General features: G+C 43.1%; 1 protein-coding gene across 3 annotated transcripts in view; it reads right to left on the bottom strand.

The window, feature by feature from the left end:
- Nucleotides 1-20,020, bottom strand: part of ATRN (attractin) — a 148,383-nt gene that overhangs the window by 37,928 nt on the left and 90,435 nt on the right. For all 3 annotated transcript variants that reach the window (XR_015286516.1, XR_015286517.1, XM_086887864.1), the window contains exon 25: nt 6,199-6,260. Coding sequence is in view for 1 of the 3 variants with exons in the window: in XM_086887864.1 (XP_086743990.1) it covers nt 6,199-6,260 (62 nt within the window). In the remaining 2 variants the exon portion in view is untranslated. The remainder of the gene's footprint in view (nt 1-6,198; nt 6,261-20,020) is intronic.

Below are 20,020 nucleotides of genomic sequence, written 5' to 3'. Positions count from 1 at the left end.
TAAACCTTTAAATAATTGGAGCAAATATAAAACATACAGGTGGTTGGCTGGGCCTTGCCAAACAGCTGTCTGCAGCCCATCGAGGCAGATTCCTGACCTCATCTTTCTGCTGGAAGTGGCACAAGGCTCAAGAAGCCACAACTCACCTTGGCTGGGGCAGGGGAGGGCAATGGAGGCAGGGAAGGGTCTGGAGAACAGGGGCATTGCTTAAACCCAGGTGGAAATTAAGCACTGCAAAGCCACTCAACTCCCTTCCCTTCTCCCCACCCTGGTGGAGTGGGGAGGAGAATCACAAGTAAAATTTGTAGGCTGAGAGAAGAACAGTTTAATAATTGAAAACAAAATATAATACACTGACATAACAAATAATAATAATAATGATATTAAAAATAGAAACAAAAAACCCCAGCAAACAACTGATGCACAGTACAACTGCTGAAGAATGCCAGCCCCCCTTGGCAGATCAGACCCTTCCAGGTAATTCCCCAATTTATATACAGGGCATGATGTTGTGAGCTCTGGAATATCCACTTGGCCAGTTGAGGTCACCTGTCCCAGCTGTGATCTCTCCCAGTTTGAGTAACTCCTCACTGGCAGAGCAAGAGGAAAGAAAAAACCAACCAACTTCTGAGAAACACAACATAGCAAAATCCAAAACATCAGTGTATTATCAACATTATTCTCATTCTGAACCCAAAATACAGCACTAGAGCAGCTCCTGAGAAGAAATTAACTCTATCCCAGCCAAAACCAGGACAACAATTCTGATGAGGAGCAGCTGAGGGAGCTGGGAAGGGGCTGGAGAATTGCTGAGGGAGCTGGGAAAGGCTGGAGAATTGCTGAGGGAGCTGGGAAGGGGCTGGAGAATTGCTGAGGGAGCTGGGAAGGGGCTGGAGAATTGCTGAGGGAGCTGGGAAGGGGCTGGAGAATTCCTGAGGGAGCTGGGAAGGGGCTGGAGAATTGCTGAGGGAGCTGGGAAGGGGCTGGAGAATTGCTGAGGGAGCTGGGAAAGGCTGGGGAATTGCTGAGGGAGCTGGGAAGGGGCTGGAGAATTGCTGAGGGAGCTGGGAAGGGGCTGGAGAATTGCTGAGGGAGCTGGGAAGGGGCTGGAGAATTGCTGAGGGAGCTGGGAAGGGGCTCAGGCTGGAGCAAAGGAGGCTCAGGGGGAATTTCTGGCTCTGCACAAGTCCCTGGCAGGAGGGGACAGCCGGGGGGGGATTTGGGATCTGCTCCCAGGGAACAGGGACAGGAGGAGAGGGAACGGCCTCAGGGCAGCTCAGGGTGGATTCTGGGGAAATTCCTTCCTGGAAATGGTGCTCAGGACTTGGAAGTGCCCAGGGCAGGAGAGGAGCCCCCGTCCCTCAGGGATTTCAAAGCTGTGTGCATGTGGCACTTGGGGACATGGGGCAGTGGTGGCCTGGGCAGTGCTGGGGGAGTGCTTGAACTCGCTGAGCTCAGAGGGTTTTTCCAACCTGGATAATTTATGATTCTATTCTATGACTATGGAGGATAAGGTAAAGAGTGCTGAGAACATGGAAAGAAGGAAGTTAATGATGCTGAACTGTTAATCTTCTTCATTTTGTTAGAAATAATGAAAAAATATTCCCAAGCTCTTCCTTTTACTACCAAAAAAAATAAAAATTTGACTTAAACTGTATTTTAGGCACATATTTAGTAATGCCATTTGTGCTGCAGTAAAAGAATTTTTAATAAGCAACAAGAGTAAATAAAGTATCTGTAGCATAACTCCAGATTTAAATTATTGCAGGAGGCCATTCCCACTTAATGAAAACACTGGGAAAATACTTAAAGTCAGGAAAAACAATATACAGCACATAAAACCATCTGCCAGTCTTGTACTGAGCAAATAGTGCTCCTGCTCAAGTTTTTCTGAGGAACAAGTCCAATTATTTGTATCAAAATAAAACTACACCATTTCCATTCGATATTCAGATCCTAATAGGGGCACATGAGGTTTGATGTGCCACCACAAAAACACTAAACTGGCAGCTTTTGTTCCATTTGTAAAATAACAAATTTTCTCTAACAGTCACTGAAAGGCCTCAGTGGGAGAGGTCAGTGTTGGATCATGGAATCACACTGATTTGGGCTGAAGGAACCTTATAGCCACCTCCAACCACCCTGCCATGGGCAGCAACACCTCCCTCTAGACTGGACCAGACACTGGACTTCCTTAGCAGGATGTTTCAAGGACAGGTTAATGAAGACAAGACAAACAGCAGGCAAGAAACAAAATGAACTGTGCATGTGAGAACCAGAAGAGAAGTGCAGGAGAAGACACCAGAGGCATATGGTAACTCAGTGTAATAAAGCTCGGGATGAGATCATGGAATAGAATCATGGAATGGTTTGGCTTGCAGAGACCTTAAGAGATCATCTAGTCCCACCTGTCTGCCGTGAGCAGGAGCATCTTAAACTAGGTCAGACTGCTTAGAGCCCTGTCCAGCCTGGACTGGAATGTTTCAATGGATGGGGTATTCACCCCTCTCTGGGAAGCCTAGCCCAGTCTCACCACCCTCACCATAAAAAATTTCTTCCCTGATCTGGTCTTAATAGACCCTCTTTTAATTTAAAGTTGTCACCTTTTGTTGTATCACTACAGGCCCCACTTAAATGTCCATCCCCATCTTCCTTTGAACCCCCTTTCAAGTATGTAGAGATCCCAGTAAGTGTTCTTCAAATGATCTCAAGTGCTCTCTAGGCTGAAGGATGAAGGGAAGAGAAGGAAAATGGAAGAATGGAAAAAGGGAAGAGAAAGAAAAAGGTGGAAAGAAAAAGGTGGAAAGATTATTGGGAAGTAATATGTGCTTACAAGGCCACAGGTATTTTTACATCTTCTGTACATAAAGGTACACTGGTGATTAATATCTATGATCAATGTGCTGACAGACAGATTTTTTGGAAGATAAGGAAGCATAGCTATGAATAAAAATGTTCACTAGAAATTGTTAGAATTGCTCAAACTGTGTGCTGAAAGACAACTGTGCAATCTGTAAATTAAAGAACTGTATTATGAAAAGCAGAAGGGAGGAAAGAGAAAACCCAGTTTACTTGCACTTCATTTGCTTTGCAAAGGTTAACAATGGTTGGAACATCATTTTTCCTCCGGCTCTGATTATAATGCAATATTAACAAACTCAAACTCAGAACCACTCTACCAACCTTTATCCACTGACATTTTCTTAGCTTTAAATAAAACATTCACGTGGTACAAATTAAGGATAATGCACAGCCCCCTGCCTGGCTTGGTGCTGAACTCCAAGAGTCCAACAGGCCCTCCAAAGGTGAGGCACAGCCCTCTGATCACAGTGGCAGCTCCTAAATGAAATGGAAACCAGCACTGTGTCCTGCTCCACGCTGCCTGGTGGTGTTTGAATGCTTTTCCAAACCCCTGTGCATCCCACAGCAGCCCAGCAGTGCCTGGGGTACCACAAACTCAGCAGTGCTGCAGTTTGGCAATCCAGCAGCTCACTGCAAGGACTGGACTGACCTAACTCATCTCCAGTGTCAGCAGTGAGGCTGGAAATGCCTCGTCTCCCTCTCAGGTGCTCCACACAGCTCAAGGCACAGGTGATGCCTCCAGCTGCACAGCAGAAAAGCAGAGTTGGGATGGGTTTACAGCCAAGCAGGGGAAGTGGTTTCCAGAACACAGAAATGTGCCTTGAATCTCCAGCTCAGAAAGAATTCCCAAATTCATAGAACCACAGAATGGTTCAGGTTGGAAGTGATCTTAAAAATCACCTTGTTCCAGCCCCCCAGCCATGGCAGGGACAGCTCCCACTGTCCCAGCAGCTCCAGCCCCAGTGTCCAGCCTGGCCTTGGGCACTGCAGGGATCCAGGGGCAGCCCCAGCTGCTCTGGGCAGCTCCTGCATTTCCTCCAGAACAGCAAAATGAAGCAACACCCTTAAACATGCAAACAGAAACTAAACATCTATTGTCCAGAACAACATCTCTCTAGGTCTCCACTACACCTAAGAAACTGATACATATCCAGTTTTTTGAGTTTGTTGTTAGTGTTACCAACTGGTTTCAGGTTTTCACAAAGCATTTTCCTTGCCTCTATTTCAGGGAGCAAATTCTCAGCCAACTGTTGCTTATTAACAGCACAGGGGGCTCTCAGATATTATTTATGGTCTGCCTTGGATCCAACAGTAATTATGAAATGTGCCCTAGAGCATTAAAAATGCAAATGTTTCAATAGTTTCCCCTACACCCAGTGAGATGAATCACACTGTTCTAATCCACTGGTTAATTAGGAAGTTATAGTGACTGTAAAATAAAACACTTGGAGAGAAGCTTAGGAGTAATGAAAGAATCAAAGAACTTCTAACACATCATAAATGCTTAAATGGAAAATGCCAGAAAACTGTCTTCTCCCAAATCCAAATATTCTTATTCCTCTGGCTTGTTAGGATGTTAAATAATATTGCAACATTACTTCTCAAGGAGATCCATGTGATATAGTGATGGAGGAAAGGAAACCTGCAGGAAACTTTGGACACGTATATTAGCTGCATGTGCTGACTGAGACACATAATGCACTCATCTTCTGCTTTGAGCTGGGACTGGAATCATGGAAGGATTTGGGTTGGAAGGATCCTTGAGGACCATCCAGTCCCACCCCTTGCCATGGGCAGGGGCACTTTCCCCTACCCCAGGCTGCTCCAAGCCCCAAGGTACAGCCCGGCCTTGGACACTGCCAGTACACCAGGGGCAGCCCCAGCTGCTCTGGGAATCTCTTCAAATAATGAATCTGGAGCAATCCCTCATCCTGAGGAGTTGAAACCCTCACATGCAGATGTAGCTGGGTCTGTAAAGCACTAATGGACAGGTTTTGTAGTGCAGAGTTATCTTACACAATTAGAAAAGAACTAAGGAACCAACTGCTTCCCTCTCCATTTTCCTAATAAGCAATTACCCCACCACAAAGATTTTTAGGGAAGATGCTGACTTGTGATTAATTCAGCAAAACAAGTGCTCCAGTCTGAGCCAGGAGTAACCCCCTACTCGGCTCCAAAGGCAGGAAGGTGGTGGTTCAAACCTACTGCTCCCCAGGCACTGCACTAAAGCAGATTCCACTCTCTAAAAGCTCCATGTGAAAAAAAATAATTATATAAACCATTGTCTGAAGGATCTGTCTGGAGCTTCTTGCTTTAATTAAATTTAGTGTGAAATGTAATGCAAGATATTATTCCCACTGCTCATTTCATACCAGGCATAATTCTGCCTACTTCAGAACACGCTGTGAGAGCTGGAGCAGCACTTACTCCACGTCTGTCCTCCTGCAGGACTTCTCATTGATCAGATATTGGCTTACACTTCTGGAGTACAACAGGCCCTAAACACAGGCCAATACACTGGATTTAGAGGCCAATACACTGGATTTAGAGGCCAATACACTGGATTTAGAGGCCAATACACTGGATTTTGAAGCTTTGAGGAGAGGGCCTGCTGTGAAATGTTTCACCTCTTTGGTAGGGCTGGCTTTTTGGAGGACAGGAGACAAGTAATGAAATGGCTTCTGTTGGTTCCCATTCTGAGGGAATCACCAGTTCAGTCTACACTAAAAAATGAACTTAAAGTTGTGTATGAAAAGCAGAAGTATGTGTCTTCTATTGTACTGTAACATAAACTACAGTATGTCATTTATACATACTTTCATTTATAATATTATAATTAATAACAATTAATAACAATTTCTTTATATATCATTTATACATATTTAATACATTATTTAACTTAACATACTTTCAGAGTTCAGTTTAAAATCAAAGGTGGAACCTAGAGTTGGAAATTACTCCAGACTTAACTCTTTGCAAAATAACTCCCCAGTTTACAACTGGGGTGCAACAAGGTGTGAAAAGCTGCAGAAAGTCACACAGTATCTGTGGGAAGTCAGTGTTTTCTACACCATCTCAAAAGGAACTTCTCCTTTCTCAAAAGCCTCTCCCAGCCCCATTCTCCCTTTCCCTGCATGCACCAGCAGGATGCATCAGCAAAGATGGGCAGACAATTAATTTCCTTAACATAATTCCTAATTAAATATCTGACCGAAGATTTCCATTTTCTAGGCTGTGCTGTAAGCAGGATGTTTAAGTTAAAATCCAGACCAAAAAGAACCCAAACTCTGAAGCCCAAAACCTAAAGAACATTTAGCAGTCTTAAATGAAAAGTACCTGAAAAATGTCACAAAGAACTGCACCAGATCCATAAAGTTGCTGTGCTGTGAGAATGCAATCTGCAAAAGAAAAGCAAATGCTTTCTGTTACTTACTGGAAAGAAAATTCATATTTCAAGATATGTAAAAAGGATTAAAAATGACAATGAAAAGTATCTTTACTCAGATCAATTAATATTTTTGAACACTGTTTTTGAAAACGAACAGAAATATTCTGAGGGAAAAGAAAATAAATTACAACTTCATATTGTTTTGAAAACATGTATCCCAAAAATGAAGCTGAACAAGTAACCCTATCTCCCAGCCACGTTCCAAGGAATATTCTTCAGTGCACATTGAAGAAAACAGTACTTCAAAAACTTACAGCAGAGGTTTCACAGAGCTGCAAATAATCTTTAATTAAAAGTGAAAATCTTTAATTTTTGTTTACACAGCAACCCAAAATTCAATATTTACATTTCAAACAATATCCAGACAACAAAATCTCCTTGAAAAAGGAACTTACACCAAGAGCTGCAAAGAGGCACGAAACACAGAAGATGATAGATACAGTGAAAACAGCTGTGGCATTCATCTTAACTTACTGCCCTGCAATCCAACAGCATGAGCAGGGAAAAACAACGGAATTTTTGGGACAAAAACCAGAGGGAAGAGGGGAACAGGAAACTGGGAGGTGGTTAGAGGCTAAAGGGAAGATTAGGGAGCCTGGGTAAAAATAACAACGTGGAGGGGAGGCCAGCCAAGAGAAAAGCAACTTGTGCAATATTAGGAATCAGAAGTTCTTTCCAGGTACCTCCTATTTCCTCTGCCTATCAACCTCTCAGCACCACAACGGGATATTAACTCTTTCATGAAGTAACAGAATTATTTCAGAATTAAAGTGGAATCTGTAATGACAAAAGCTTTTCTTGGATATTAAATCCATTTCTGGGATCATTTCTTGGTTTTCTCCCTTAATAAGCAGAACTTATGGCAACATTAGCACAAACATAAATCCCTCCTCCCAGCAATAACCACATCCCAGAATTCATTCATATGTGCAAACTGAGTCATTGCTTGGGTTTCTGTTGCTCTGGAACACTTTCTATGATTGTAATTGCTTTAAATATCCATTGTAACTTGGTACAGAAGCTGCCCCAAATAGTTTTCTTATCAATAAATTGAAATATTTCGAGCTGAAAGTTCCTTTGCAATGCATAACCACTGTGTGGCTGGAAAGTGAACTCCAAACCCGCACACCAGATGCTGCAACCTCAACAGTCCTGCCAACAAAAGACAAGAAAACACAGAGTTTCTTGTTGATTTTTACTTCTGAAATGCTTCCCAATAGTCTTCTGATTATTAAAAGACAGCGAGCAAGATTTCACTTTTTGTGTAAAAAAAATGAATGCCTAGTAACTAAAGTGGTACAGTATTTGCATAAATGGATATTCTGGAATAAACATAATATTCTGAAATGTCTTTAAGGCAAAGATAATCCTTACTGAAATATCACACTCCAAATACAAATATGTAACACAGCCAGTATAAAAATAATAACTTTTCCTATTACTTCTGAGAATAACCATGATGCTGAGTGACTGTAAGAGATGCATTTGAAAGTAAAGCCCTTGTTAACTATCAACAATCCTTTAGTAGAAAAAGAAAATTAAAAGCACAAAGGAATCATTAACAGGCCAGTTCCATCAGGATCAGTTTCTGTGATGGAAACCAAAACCTGCCCCCATTAGAATAAACAAGAATCTGTTCGTTTTAAAATAAGAGAGATTCTATGAAAGATTAATGAGACTGTTACCAGAGAAGGGCTTCTCATTTTTTGATAACAACTGCTGGAAACAAATAAAACAAAAACAAACAAACAGAAAATAATTTAGATTTATTTCACACAGAAGCCTTACAAATGCATTACCAGCGGTGATTCTTTTCTCCACTTGTTGGAATTCTTCTCCTGTAAAGTCCAGTTGAGGACCTGTACCTCACACATGGATTAAAAACCCAGGTTGTTTCTACAATTTGTTCCTCACAAGCTGAAAATACGTTGTGCCATCAAACCTGACCAATCTGTGTCACAGGCAATTTGGTCTCATAACTGTTAACGGCTTGCTTACTTAGAGCTTAATTTTCCTTCATATAATCTGTTCCCAGGACTTAATTCAGTTTCATTGGAAGTTTGGTTGGAAATAGCTGTTCAAAGCAGGCTGTTCTTTCTGGATCCATGAAAAATACGGCAGCAATTTCTTAGCTGTCTGCATTTTTAATTAACGGATGGTAGAAGATGCATTTATCCATTCTCAAAAGCCTAATTCTGTGCCGAGGGATGGAGCAGTTTAGCTGCAGGAAAGCTCTGTGGGGCTCGTGCTGGGGCAGAGGTTCGGGGTACGAGGCAGAACCTTGGCTCAGCTGCACGATCCAATCCCCACTTTGACGTCAGAGAATCCCAGAACTGTTCAGGTTTAGGCTCTGAGCCCATCCAGTCCAGCCATCCCCAGCACTGCCTCGTGTCCCCAAGGGCCACCTGCACACAGCTCTGAAATCCTGGAGACTGGGCTGGGGACTCCAGCACCGCCCTGGGCAGCCAGGGCTGGACTCCCCTCTCTGGGAAGAAATTTTCCCTCATATCCAACTTAAACCTTAAACTGAAACCTCTGCCTGGGCACCCCTGGAGTCACCTTCAGCCGCTGGCGAGCAGCACCCCCAGCTCCTTTTCCACAGAGCAGCTCCTGCCTCGTCCCAAGCCACACAGCACCCAAGGGTGTTCTGTACCCTGCTCTTGGGAATAACACAGCACCCTTGGGTAGCTCAGACACTTCATTATGTTAATTCCAAAGAATATTACAAAGCTTGTGTTTATCTTATCTGGAAAGGTGCCTTGGAGAGCACAACTGCCTGTCCTGCTTTTTCTATTGCCACATCATTTGAAGCACAAAAAAATCCACCTGCTTTCTAGAGAACAAGAAATAGCTGGCTGCATGGGCTGACAAAAATTTATAATGAAAAGCTTTACATTTTTTATCATTTGATTAGCATAAAATATGAAGCCGAGAAGAAAATTTGGCTTCCTCTAACTAGCCAACATCTACAAGTTGTTCTGGCTTTGAAATCAGTACACAGAAATTTCAAAGGAGGTAATGGCAAATGACTTGGCCACAAAATAACATAAACAAAGGAGAAGTGTATTTGAACCCAACCAACATTTCAGCAACAGCTGGAATTTCAAACTCAAAATATTGCTGGAGTTAAACTACAGCCCGTGACAGATAAAAAAATCAAAAAACCAATTAGAACAATTACATACCAGAACTTGGTTTGCCTAAGAACCAGAGTTTGTTCTTCAAGAAAAAAGAAAATTGAGAATATTTTTGAGATAACAATTTTGTACTAAACTATGCCAACTAAGACCCAAGTTCACCTTAATCCTGCACGTGCAACAATACCTAAAATTATTTAAACCTCTGTTCTTGTGATCTACTACTGTTCTGAACTCTAAAAACAAAAAATTGAGTTCCACATACCACTAAGAAAAATCAGTCCCCAATCAAATAAGAAATTATATAGATTTTTTTTGTTACATTCAGCAAGAACCAAATTTGAGCAACTCTTCCCTTTTAACTGTAATAAACAGATTACTCATCACAGGTAATTCATCACAGCATAACTCTTTCCACTTCTGCTGGAAGTTACTGATATTTTACAGGAAGCCAAACTATTCACCACAATGGGATTAGGAAAACTTCCACAAACTCAAATAATTTCCAATATTATACATAATATTAGCACCCCCAATCTAAAATTAACTAAAGAACTGATAACATAAGACTTGGAGTTGTTGCAGAAGACTCTGGGGAGACCTTCCAGGGCCTGCAGGGGCTCCAGGAGAGCTGGAAGGGACTGGGGACAGGAGCCAGGGAATGGCTGCCAGTGCCAGAGGGCAGGGCTGGATGGGATTTGGGCAGGAATTGTTCCTGGCAGGGTGGGCAGGCCCTGGCACAGGTGCCCAGAGCAGCTGGGGCTGCCCCTGTATCCCTGGCAGTGCCCAAGGCCAGGCTGGACACTGGGGCTGGAGCTCCTGGGACACTGGGAGCTATCCCAGCCCCTGGATGGGCTTTAAGGTCATTTCCAACCCAAACTATTCTGGGATTCTGTTAACATACCAAAGAATATTTCAAGTACGGCAACTTCATACCATAATTTGTTACATTTCGGGTCTCAAAACACTTAAGAAAACACAAACAAGCACAGGAAATAGTGTTTCCACAACCTTTTTACCTTGGTAATAACTCAGGATCATTGACAGATTATATTTTTATCTTTTTTCACAAATATATAAAGTGACTAAATTCCCACCAGTAGTGCCTTCCTTTTCATCCCTATTTCATATCAGGGATGAGAAAAAGAAACTAGAAATTATATTTTTCACAGGACATGCTCCTACAATAGAATTGTGTGAAAAGGAAAAATAAGTCTAATTAACCTGTGAAAGCAGAGGGGCCCAACAGAGACAGCACAATGTGAATCTGGCTCCCAGCCTGGGGCTTGCTGTGAATTCAGAAGGTATCAAAAGGTCCAACTGCTACATCCATTACCCTCACCTGGCAGGTGGGAGAATGCTACAGCATTCCTGTTTTGAAAGTCTTCAGGACCACACAGAAACTTAGAGGTTTCTGGGCTGCTTTTTGCTTTTTATTTCAATGTAGCCCCAGCACCAAAGTTAACAAACAAAAAGTAGCAGGGAAAAGTGGAAAGCTGGGAGTTCCACAGGCTTCCAGTGAGAGAAAGCCACAAGCCTAATAAGCTGCAGGTGACATTTATGCACATCTTCATCTATTTCTTTCCCAAAACTCCTGTCTTGTCTCTTTTTTCCTATGCTTAGAGGCAAAGATTCAACCTGAGCTTGGCAAATACAGACAACACTTATAGGCCTGGATGCTGAGTGCCTTTGTCAAAGAACCTGCTGTAAAACAAAAGGGCTTTAAGTATTCCTGAGTGATCAAACAAAGTCATCAAACATTCATTTTGCCCTCTAGAATAATGCTGGGGGGGAAACTTCTCTTCTACCCAGGAGCAGTCATTCCCTGTTCCAGTTCTCCTTTAGACACAGTGTGCTCTAATGAAACTCATGGCCAAGAGCAGCCCAGAGCAGCAGCGAGAGCTCCAAGAGCCCTGGCAGGGAGGTTTTAGGAAAGAATGTGCCAACACAGCCATCCAGCTCACCACCTGAACACAGTCTCAGTTCTGCCACGTGCTTCCTGAGTTCTGTGAACATCTTCAATGAGCCATGGAAGTCGTTAAGGCAACAGAAAGCTAATCATAGGAATGAAGGGCAAAAAGCCTTTCAGAAACCCTTCAGAAGCTGGGATTTTGGAGCTGACCCCGTTCACTGAGGGATGAGCAAACACAGCAGCAACCTGAGATGAGTCTGTTTCAGGCAGGCAGCTCTTAAAGCACCTCAGCAATGTCAGTTCCAAGGAAGTTTCCAGAAGGAAGCGATTGTTCACCTCTGCAGATGATTTGTGGGATTCAGATGCAGATTATGACATCCAAACCTAGGGTCACAGGGGTATTCCTATCAGCCCTTTACACGCAGTGGAAACCCCAGCTGTGATTCAGCTGATCAATTCAGTTGCCTAATAAGAAGTAACAAAAAATTATTACTTGACCAGTTCCACAACAGAACTGTAAACACTGAGGCACACAAAGACATCTGTTTGTGGACCACTCAATTTAGATAGGTTAAATTTCCACAGTGCACCCTTGCCCTTGGTTTCATGGATGCACTGGAAGCTCCATTTGTTGCCTGAAGAGGGGTAAAAGCTATTGCAGCTGCCCTGGGACACCTCACCTGGCCTCCAGCTGCTGCTCCAGAATCACAGAATGGGCTGGGAAGGGACCTTAAAGCCCATCTCATGCCATGGGCAGGGACACCTTCCACCAGACCAGGCTGCTCCGAGCCCCATCCAAGAGCTTCTGGGTGAATCCATACCCCAGTCACACCATGGAAGCAGAAAGACTTTCTCTTCAGAGGCACCACAGATCTTTGTTTTAAATAAACTGCAAAACTGCACCCACATTTGGAGGTTAGGTAGAAAATTAAACCTGATCCACAGGAAAGGTTCTCTAGACAGAAAATTAAACCTTAGGTTTCAGAGAAGAAAGTATCTTAACAGGAGTCAATTGTAACTTGAAAAACTCTGACACACCACAAGTTGAAATGGAGCACGATTTGGAGGTGGGAGATCCCAGAGTTTGCAATGCACCTGATGCTGTAGGTGAGGACATCAGAACCAGACTGGAAGGGGCTCTGAGCTCTCCCTGGAGCCTTCCCTTCTCCAGGCTGAACACCTCCAGTTCTCATTCTGTCTCCAGAGCAGAGGCTCCAGCACTTCCATGGCCTCCTCTGGACCAGTTCCTCATCTACTGAACAGTTCATCCATCAAATCCAAATCAGAGAGAGCAGCTGAAGAGGCTCCCATGCTCACATTTGCATTCTACATCACGCAAAAATAAAATCCTCGCTCAAATTTGATTTTCACACCTACTACTCCGAGTCACTCTGCTCCTGCGTGAAGGATGAAAGAGATTAATGACTTACTCCTCACCTGCTGCAACATTAACTGAGCCATTGAGCTTTATGGCACAAATACTCGCCACTGTGCAAATATAAAACCTGCTTCACTTCTGAACTTATTCTGAGATGAAAATCGATTTATATTCCAATACTGTGCTGCCTTCCTGCAGTAGTCACAAATTGTCACTTCTCAGCTAATTGGCTGCAGTCAGCAGTTGGCTCAGAAATGCCAATTATATGTGTTTTGTCTTCCCATGTGAACTCTCTCATGTTGTGCAGAGCGAACATAAGCACGACTGTCTCTAAATTAAAAGCAGTGCTTAAGATGTGGTCCCAAATTCCACTGCATCCCAGAAATTATCACACAAATCTGACAAATGAGAAGTATTTGTTCAATAAACAGCCAGGGGTTGAATTGTGATGCCCATCTAAATTTAAAGTGCCGTAAGAAATAAAATTGTGGAAAGTCCTGTAATTGAAACAGCAAACTCAGCTCAGACCCTGCACAACTCCACACGACAGAAAAGCACCCCAAGAAAGCCAAGGCAGGGCCAGAAAAAACTCAGTTCTTCCAGATCCTCAGTGAATTCCCCTGAATTCTTCTGAATTCTCTGAACTTCTCAGTTCTTCTTTCAGGCCACTTACAAGAAGAAAGACATTGAGAGGCTGGAAGTGTGTCCAAGATAGGGAAGGAGTGGGAAGGGGCTCAGGCTGGAGCAAAGGAGGCTCAGGGGGAATTTCTGGCTCTGCACAAGTCCCTGGCAGGAGGGGACAGCCGGGGGGGATTTGGGATCTGCTCGCAGGGAACAGGGGCAGGAGGAGAGGGAACGGCCTCAGGGCAGCTCAGGGTGGATTTTGGGGAAATGAGGAAAAGGGCTGTCCAGCCCTGGCCCAGCTGCTCAGTGTGGTGATGGAGCAGCCCTCCCTGGACGGATTTCACAGCCCTGTGCTTGTGGCACTCAGGGACGTGGGCAGCGGTGGCCTTGGCAGCGCTGGGGAACAGCTGGACTCGATGGTCTCAGAGTGATTCTGTGATCCTGCAATTGCAACAGCTATTCTGGAGACAAGTAAGCTCTGGGGCACTTGGAAAAAGTGGTTAAAAATGAAGATTGTAAACCTTGAGACAGAAGACAAGTCACCATCAGGAAAACACTCCAATCCAGGAGTTCCAGGTGCTCAAGCAGCTCCCTGCAGCAGCGTGGATGCGTTTGGGAAGGAGGGATCCCGTCCCTGGCCTGGTGCCAGGCACAGCTCTCACACCATCCTGCAGGCTCGGTTACATTTGGCAGAATGCATCTATTGCTGGAGAGTTTCAGCGTGGAAAAAATTAAAACTTCAGCACAAAACAGCTCAAACTCTCACTTGGACCCTCAAAGTCCAGGAAAAATGAGCTTCACAGTCTACTGAGCTTAAAAGGCATAAAAGTTGTTTTCCTAAAGAGCAGGTGATGTAAGTACACAAGAGGGAATCAAGAACAGTAAGTATAAAGTAAGTAAGTAAAGTAAGTAAGTATAAAACAGCCAAAGCAATATTTGCAAGTTTAATTTTTTAGGCTTCAAAATAGCTGACAGATGGAAACAGGCAAAACCTTCTGTCTTGCATCATCTCTGACCAGACAAAACGGGGGGAAAATGCAAGACAGAGTTCAGGGTTGCAGTGGTATTAATGGAGAAAGCAGCTCTGTCTCCTTCCCTCAAAAGGCTGTAAATTCCCTGGATCATACTGGATGAGAAATTTTACATGTTTATCAACCTGCAGCAAAACATCCTGTAATATGCAAGCTGCAGAAATCTCATCTTTAATAAAATAAAGTAGCAATAAGTAAATATCAATTTATACATATTACATATAGAATCATAGAATGGTTTGGGTTGGAAGGGATCTTAAAGATTGTCTAGTTCCAGCCCCAAACTAAATAGGTATTCATATAAATAATCAAGTTAAAATACCTTTGAATGACAACACTGTCACATTATTACACAATACTGAAGCTGCAAGTCATCTCAAACCTGGTGTCACATTATGACCTTAAGTGGCAGCAATTAAAACCTCCTAAATTTACTTCAAACAAACCACACAGCATCAGGATCAGTTCTGAAGAGCCATGAAATCAGAATCATAGGGCTGGGCAGTTTTATTCATCACAAGTTTTCCTGTTGTGAACCTTGGCTGTGATTTGGTTTTCAAGAAATCTTAATGTGAAAAAAAGAAACCTGGGTGCTGGGTAGGGCAGAACGACAACCTCTCTAAAAACTCTCATATTTGCATTAAAAAGGCCAGGTAGTCACTGCCTATCACTAAAGGATTTCCAGAACATGAATTCACTCTTTTGTCATGAAGAATTTCCCAGTAAAATACTCAAGTGACAAATCAATTAATGGAATTTACTTAAATCCTCAGTCAAAATATGTAATATTGATAATAATAATAATAATAATAATAAAAAAAAATAAATAATAATAAAAATAAAAATAATGTCATTTATTGATACTTTGGCTCCAGGTGTGGGAAGGTGGATGGTGCTAACCTTGCATGCAAAACAGACTGGTTAAAGAAGTAACTATACATGACACTTATGACTCAAAAAAATAATTTGAGAGAACCAATTTAAGTAAAAATCCCAAATCATCCCAGAAATTTATTCCTATGCAGGACTGTGACACTACTACCCTGCCCTGATGCCAACTCTAACTTGCCAACATTGCTGTGAGCAACATATTCCAATACAGAAGTCAAAATCTTAATAATATGAAGTCAGGAAAATAAGTGATAGAAAAGTAAGTTTTCAGGACATTCCAGGGATGTTTTTTTCCCCCCAAAGCAGCCCTGCAGAGTCAGCTGAGAGCTGTTAGTGGAGTGCTGGTGTCTCTGGCTCCGTGTTTGTGAGCTAAACCAGCCACAGGCTCTTGGGTTTGTCACCCTCTCCTAGTTCTGGATGTATTTCCTTTGTGGTTTAGCCAGGCTGAATCCACTGTCACGTTTCAGTGGGTAGCTTCTTCTCTTTTACTGCCAATACACTTTTCTCTCCTTCATTAACTCTGCTCACTATTCTTTGACTCTTTAAATAAACTTTTGTATAAAGAAAAGTATCTCCCTCTTTCAGCTTCTCAGCAATGGCTCACAGTACTCATTTTCTGAAATATATTTGAAATTGGGGCTTATATTTACATTCTGTGGTGGGTTATGGCATTTTCAAGAGTTATTCATCACAGAAATACAGCAACTTCAAGCAACCAGCACTGACCTCACCCAGAAGAAATTAATGTCTGATTAGGACTTAGCTTCCATAGAAAATTAATTCTGCAATTTTTTTATATATTATATTTTCTAGCCCTGCATTCAAAAATAGAAAAAAAAAATCAGCTTCCTTAAAATTAAGGTAATCAATCCATATGTCACTGTCAGATCTCAATAAAACACCACCTAGGAAATGCTCCTGGTATTATTAAATCTGAATTGCAGATTGTCTCTCTCTGGTATCCTACAACTTTTCTTATTTATGCAACTAAAGCTTTGCAACGGGCACTCAGAGGGACTTCCAGTGCTGTAGAAAGATATTACAATAAACCTCATAAAAGTTACATGAGTCACTACAGTTCATCCCATGAAATCCCAAGATGCAGATGTAAAACCCCAAGACTTTATTGGCTGCACCTTGCAGGGCCTGAAGGGGCTCCAGGAGAGCTGGAAGGGACTGGGGACAGGAGCCAGGGAATGGCTGCCAGTGGCAGAGGGCAGGGCTGGATGGGATTTGGGCAGGAATTGTTCCTGGCAGGGTGGGCAGGCCCTGGCACAGGTGCCCAGAGCAGCTGGGGCTGCCCCTGGATCCCTGGCAGTGCCCAAGGCCAGGCTGGACACTGGGGCTGGAGCTCCTGGGACACTGGGAGCTGTCCCTGCCATGGCTGGGGTGGGATGAGCTGCTCCTTCATCTCCCTTCCAACCCAAACCATTCCATGAATCTCTGATAAAAATTCCCTCCCCCTCTCCAGCCCTTGAGAAAAGTCAGGCATGAACAATTTTCAGGGTTGCTGACACTACACCCTTCTGTAAAAAGGACTAAAGTGGCAGCACATCCTGCCAAGGGTTAACTGCCTGTGAGAGAAATCCTCATTTAAAAGGATTTAAGAAGGTGCTAACAAAAATGTTACTTAATCGAAAAGGGAACGACTTCTAAAAGGAGAAAAATGTCATCGGTTGATGCCAAAAATAAGGTGGCAGGAGCAGATAAAACACAAGCAGCTGCTTCATGTTTTAAAGGACCATTTAACTGTTCTGTTTTAAATCTTTCCATCCCACAGTAGATGTCAGTTTGCCTGTTCTAAAAAATCAGCATGTAATTGCATGTCTCCAAAAGTAATTACATTCAACAGCAAATTTCATCAGATTAACAAATTGATTTACGTTTCATTGTTGGTTTCAAGAAAACCTCTCACATTGCAGGGAGGGGCTCCAAAGCACCTGCAGTTATGGCTAAAGAAAGGCAAGGGACATCATTAGCAAACAACTTTGGCATTAGGATGCTTTCAGAAGCAACAGAAAAAAAGAGTATTTTTGGAATAAATGGTCCCAGAGAGTTGAGGATGATTTTATTCATTTACATGCATTTACATCTCTTCTTTGTTAAATATGCATGAGGCACACGAGGACCTGGCAGGAAAGCTGTCCAGATCAGCAACCTCACTGCGATTTCAAACCTACATAATTATTTTATCAAAGCAATCCCAACCTATCTGAATGTGTTTTATTCTCTTTGGCCAAAAACAAAGACACTTTTTCTTTTCCCTCACTGAGAGCTCTCATTTGATGAGCCTGTCACTTTTGATTTGAGAATGACACTAATTTAGAGAAAGACTGGGAACATCCATGGCCATGCCCAGTCCTCAGGGTTATTTCTGTTCTGTATCAAATACCTAATGATTCTTCCAGAGAGGAATCAAGGCATCAGAGACAGTTCAGGCCCTGCCTGTTAACTGTGGATGGCTTCTTCACTCATTCTTTTTCCAGGTATTATCAAAGCCTTTTAGTCAGGCTGTAAACCTCAAAGAGGGAACTGCAGAGAGCATCACTGCTGGCAATGACCATGCCACCTGAAAGAGGCTGAAAGCCCAAAAATAAAAGTAATTATGAGATCTCCTGTTCCTCCAGCTCTGTTTTGGGCCCCTCCTCACCTGACAGGAGCTAAGGGTACTCCAGATCTTTCCTTGGCCGTAGCAAAGTGTCATCCATCATTTAGCTCAGGAAAAATACAAATGCTTCCTGAATTACACTAAACATGAATGGAAAGTAAAATTAAAGTTTAATTGAAAGTGGTATTAAGGTTCTTGCTAATGCAGACCACCTGTTTTAGGGGAAATGTTGCCAATAAAATTAGCAGGGTGATGGGGAAGAGCATTAGAAGAAGAATTTCAAATCAAAGCTGCTTTAATGAAGGAGCTTAACTTTGAACAATGAGAATTTCAGAAGCTTTCAGTATTTACATACTGGAGGACACAACAGCAATGAAACACTGAAGTAAACAATGATAAAGATCAGAGAGAGAGCTTTGAGATTGTGGAGTCTTCTTAACAATTTAATTCCTGGCAGTTTGCAAAATATTGGCTAATATTTCCAACTTGAATAGCTACATTTAGCATAAGAATAAACAAGAGGCATTCCTCAGCAGAATCTCAATCTAATGTTGGGTTCACCTCACACAGCTGACACCTGGTGGCTCCACCTGAACTCTGCCTACACACTAAGAAAGGAAAAACCTCCAGGGTAAGGAAAGGACCCATTTCCAACATCACTGCCAGCTCCCCTAAGAGTACTGAAGGGAATTTGCCCTCCTACATCCCTGCAGACATTTTCAGCATTTCACTGTAACCAGTGGGAACTGTTCCCAGGTCAAAGGAAGCAATTAGTAACTATAAAATAATCCCTTGGGAAACCTTCGAGGCTTTTGATGCCTGTGAAACAGCAGAGCTTCTGCTGTTCCCTTAAAACAACTCATGATAGAAGAAAAGGCCTTAAAAAAAATTAGTAGTCACAGGTCTACTATATCAGGCACTTGAACCCTAGAAAGTGCCAGTTCCAAAAGGTTTAATGGGAGCACAATTGTACTCCCACGTTTATCAGAATCTCACTTCATGCAGCAGTGCAGCTCTTCACTGGAGCACTAAAATGAGCCTTTTCCTTCCAAAGTTGGGTGCAGTCATCCTGGCAATAAGAATTTAAGAAAAGGAACAGAAGGCAGAGAGTGAGAGCTCCGAAGGAAGGGGTTCATTAAAGAGCACATTAATTAATGGCTGACATCTCATTCCTGGCACCTGCAGTGGATCTCTACAGAGCAGCTGGAACTGTGACACCTGGATTTCTCCTATGGAGCCAGGCTGAGAGAGCTGGGGCTGTTCAGTCTGGAAAGAGAAGGCTCTGGGATGACCTTACAGCCCCTCCCAGAGCCTAAAGGGGCTCCAGGAGAGCTGGAGAGGAACATGGGACAAGGGCCTGAAGTGCCAGGACAAAGGGGAAATGACTTCCCAGTGCCAGAGGGCAGGGTTAGATGAGATTTGGAAAGAAATTTTTCCCTGAGAGGCCCTGGCACAGGTTTCCCTGAGAAGCTGTGGCTGCCCCATCCCCTGGAAGTGTTCCAGGCCAGGTTGGATGGGACTTGGAGCACCCTGGACTAGTGGAAGGTGTCTCTGCCCATAACAGGTTTTTGAATGAGATGGTCTTTAAGGTCCCTTCCAATCCAAACCCATCTGTGATTCCAGAATTCTGTGTGCCAGTCCAAACACAGTCACCTGTGACAGTCACCTGGACCATCACCAAAAGAAAGCACCAGGGACCAAATTCTGGTTTAATTACAGCATGTTTGAGCCTGTCCTCAATTTCCAGGTCTCCCATTAGTACCAGTTTCTGCACCTGACCTCCTGACACTTCTGTGCCAGCTGGGATCCACTGAAGGGCCTTGGGCTGTTTTCCACCCCTCAGTTCACAACTCACCCCCTCAGCAGAGGAACCAGAGAGCAATGCAGCATTTTGAGTGGGTTCACCTGTACCTTCCTATCAGGGTAAACAGCATGTTTGGAGACAGAATAATTGTGACAACACATGATGTGACCGAGTTAAGCAGTCCCCAGATTGTCTTTAAGGTCCCTCCAACCCTGTTGGTTCAATGAACTATCTGTGTAAAAAGGGATAAAGATATAAAGGAGACCATATAGATAGCCTGTCCTGAAATAAGTCAAGTAGAGGAAACCAGAAGAAAGTTTGAGAA

This window comes from Cyanistes caeruleus, chromosome 5 (genome assembly GCF_971803275.1).
Source record: "Cyanistes caeruleus chromosome 5, bCyaCae1.hap1.1, whole genome shotgun sequence".
Lineage (NCBI taxonomy): Eukaryota > Metazoa > Chordata > Aves > Passeriformes > Paridae > Cyanistes > Cyanistes caeruleus.
Note: the sequence above shows the minus strand (reverse complement) of the source record. Positions and strands in the feature narration are given on the sequence as shown.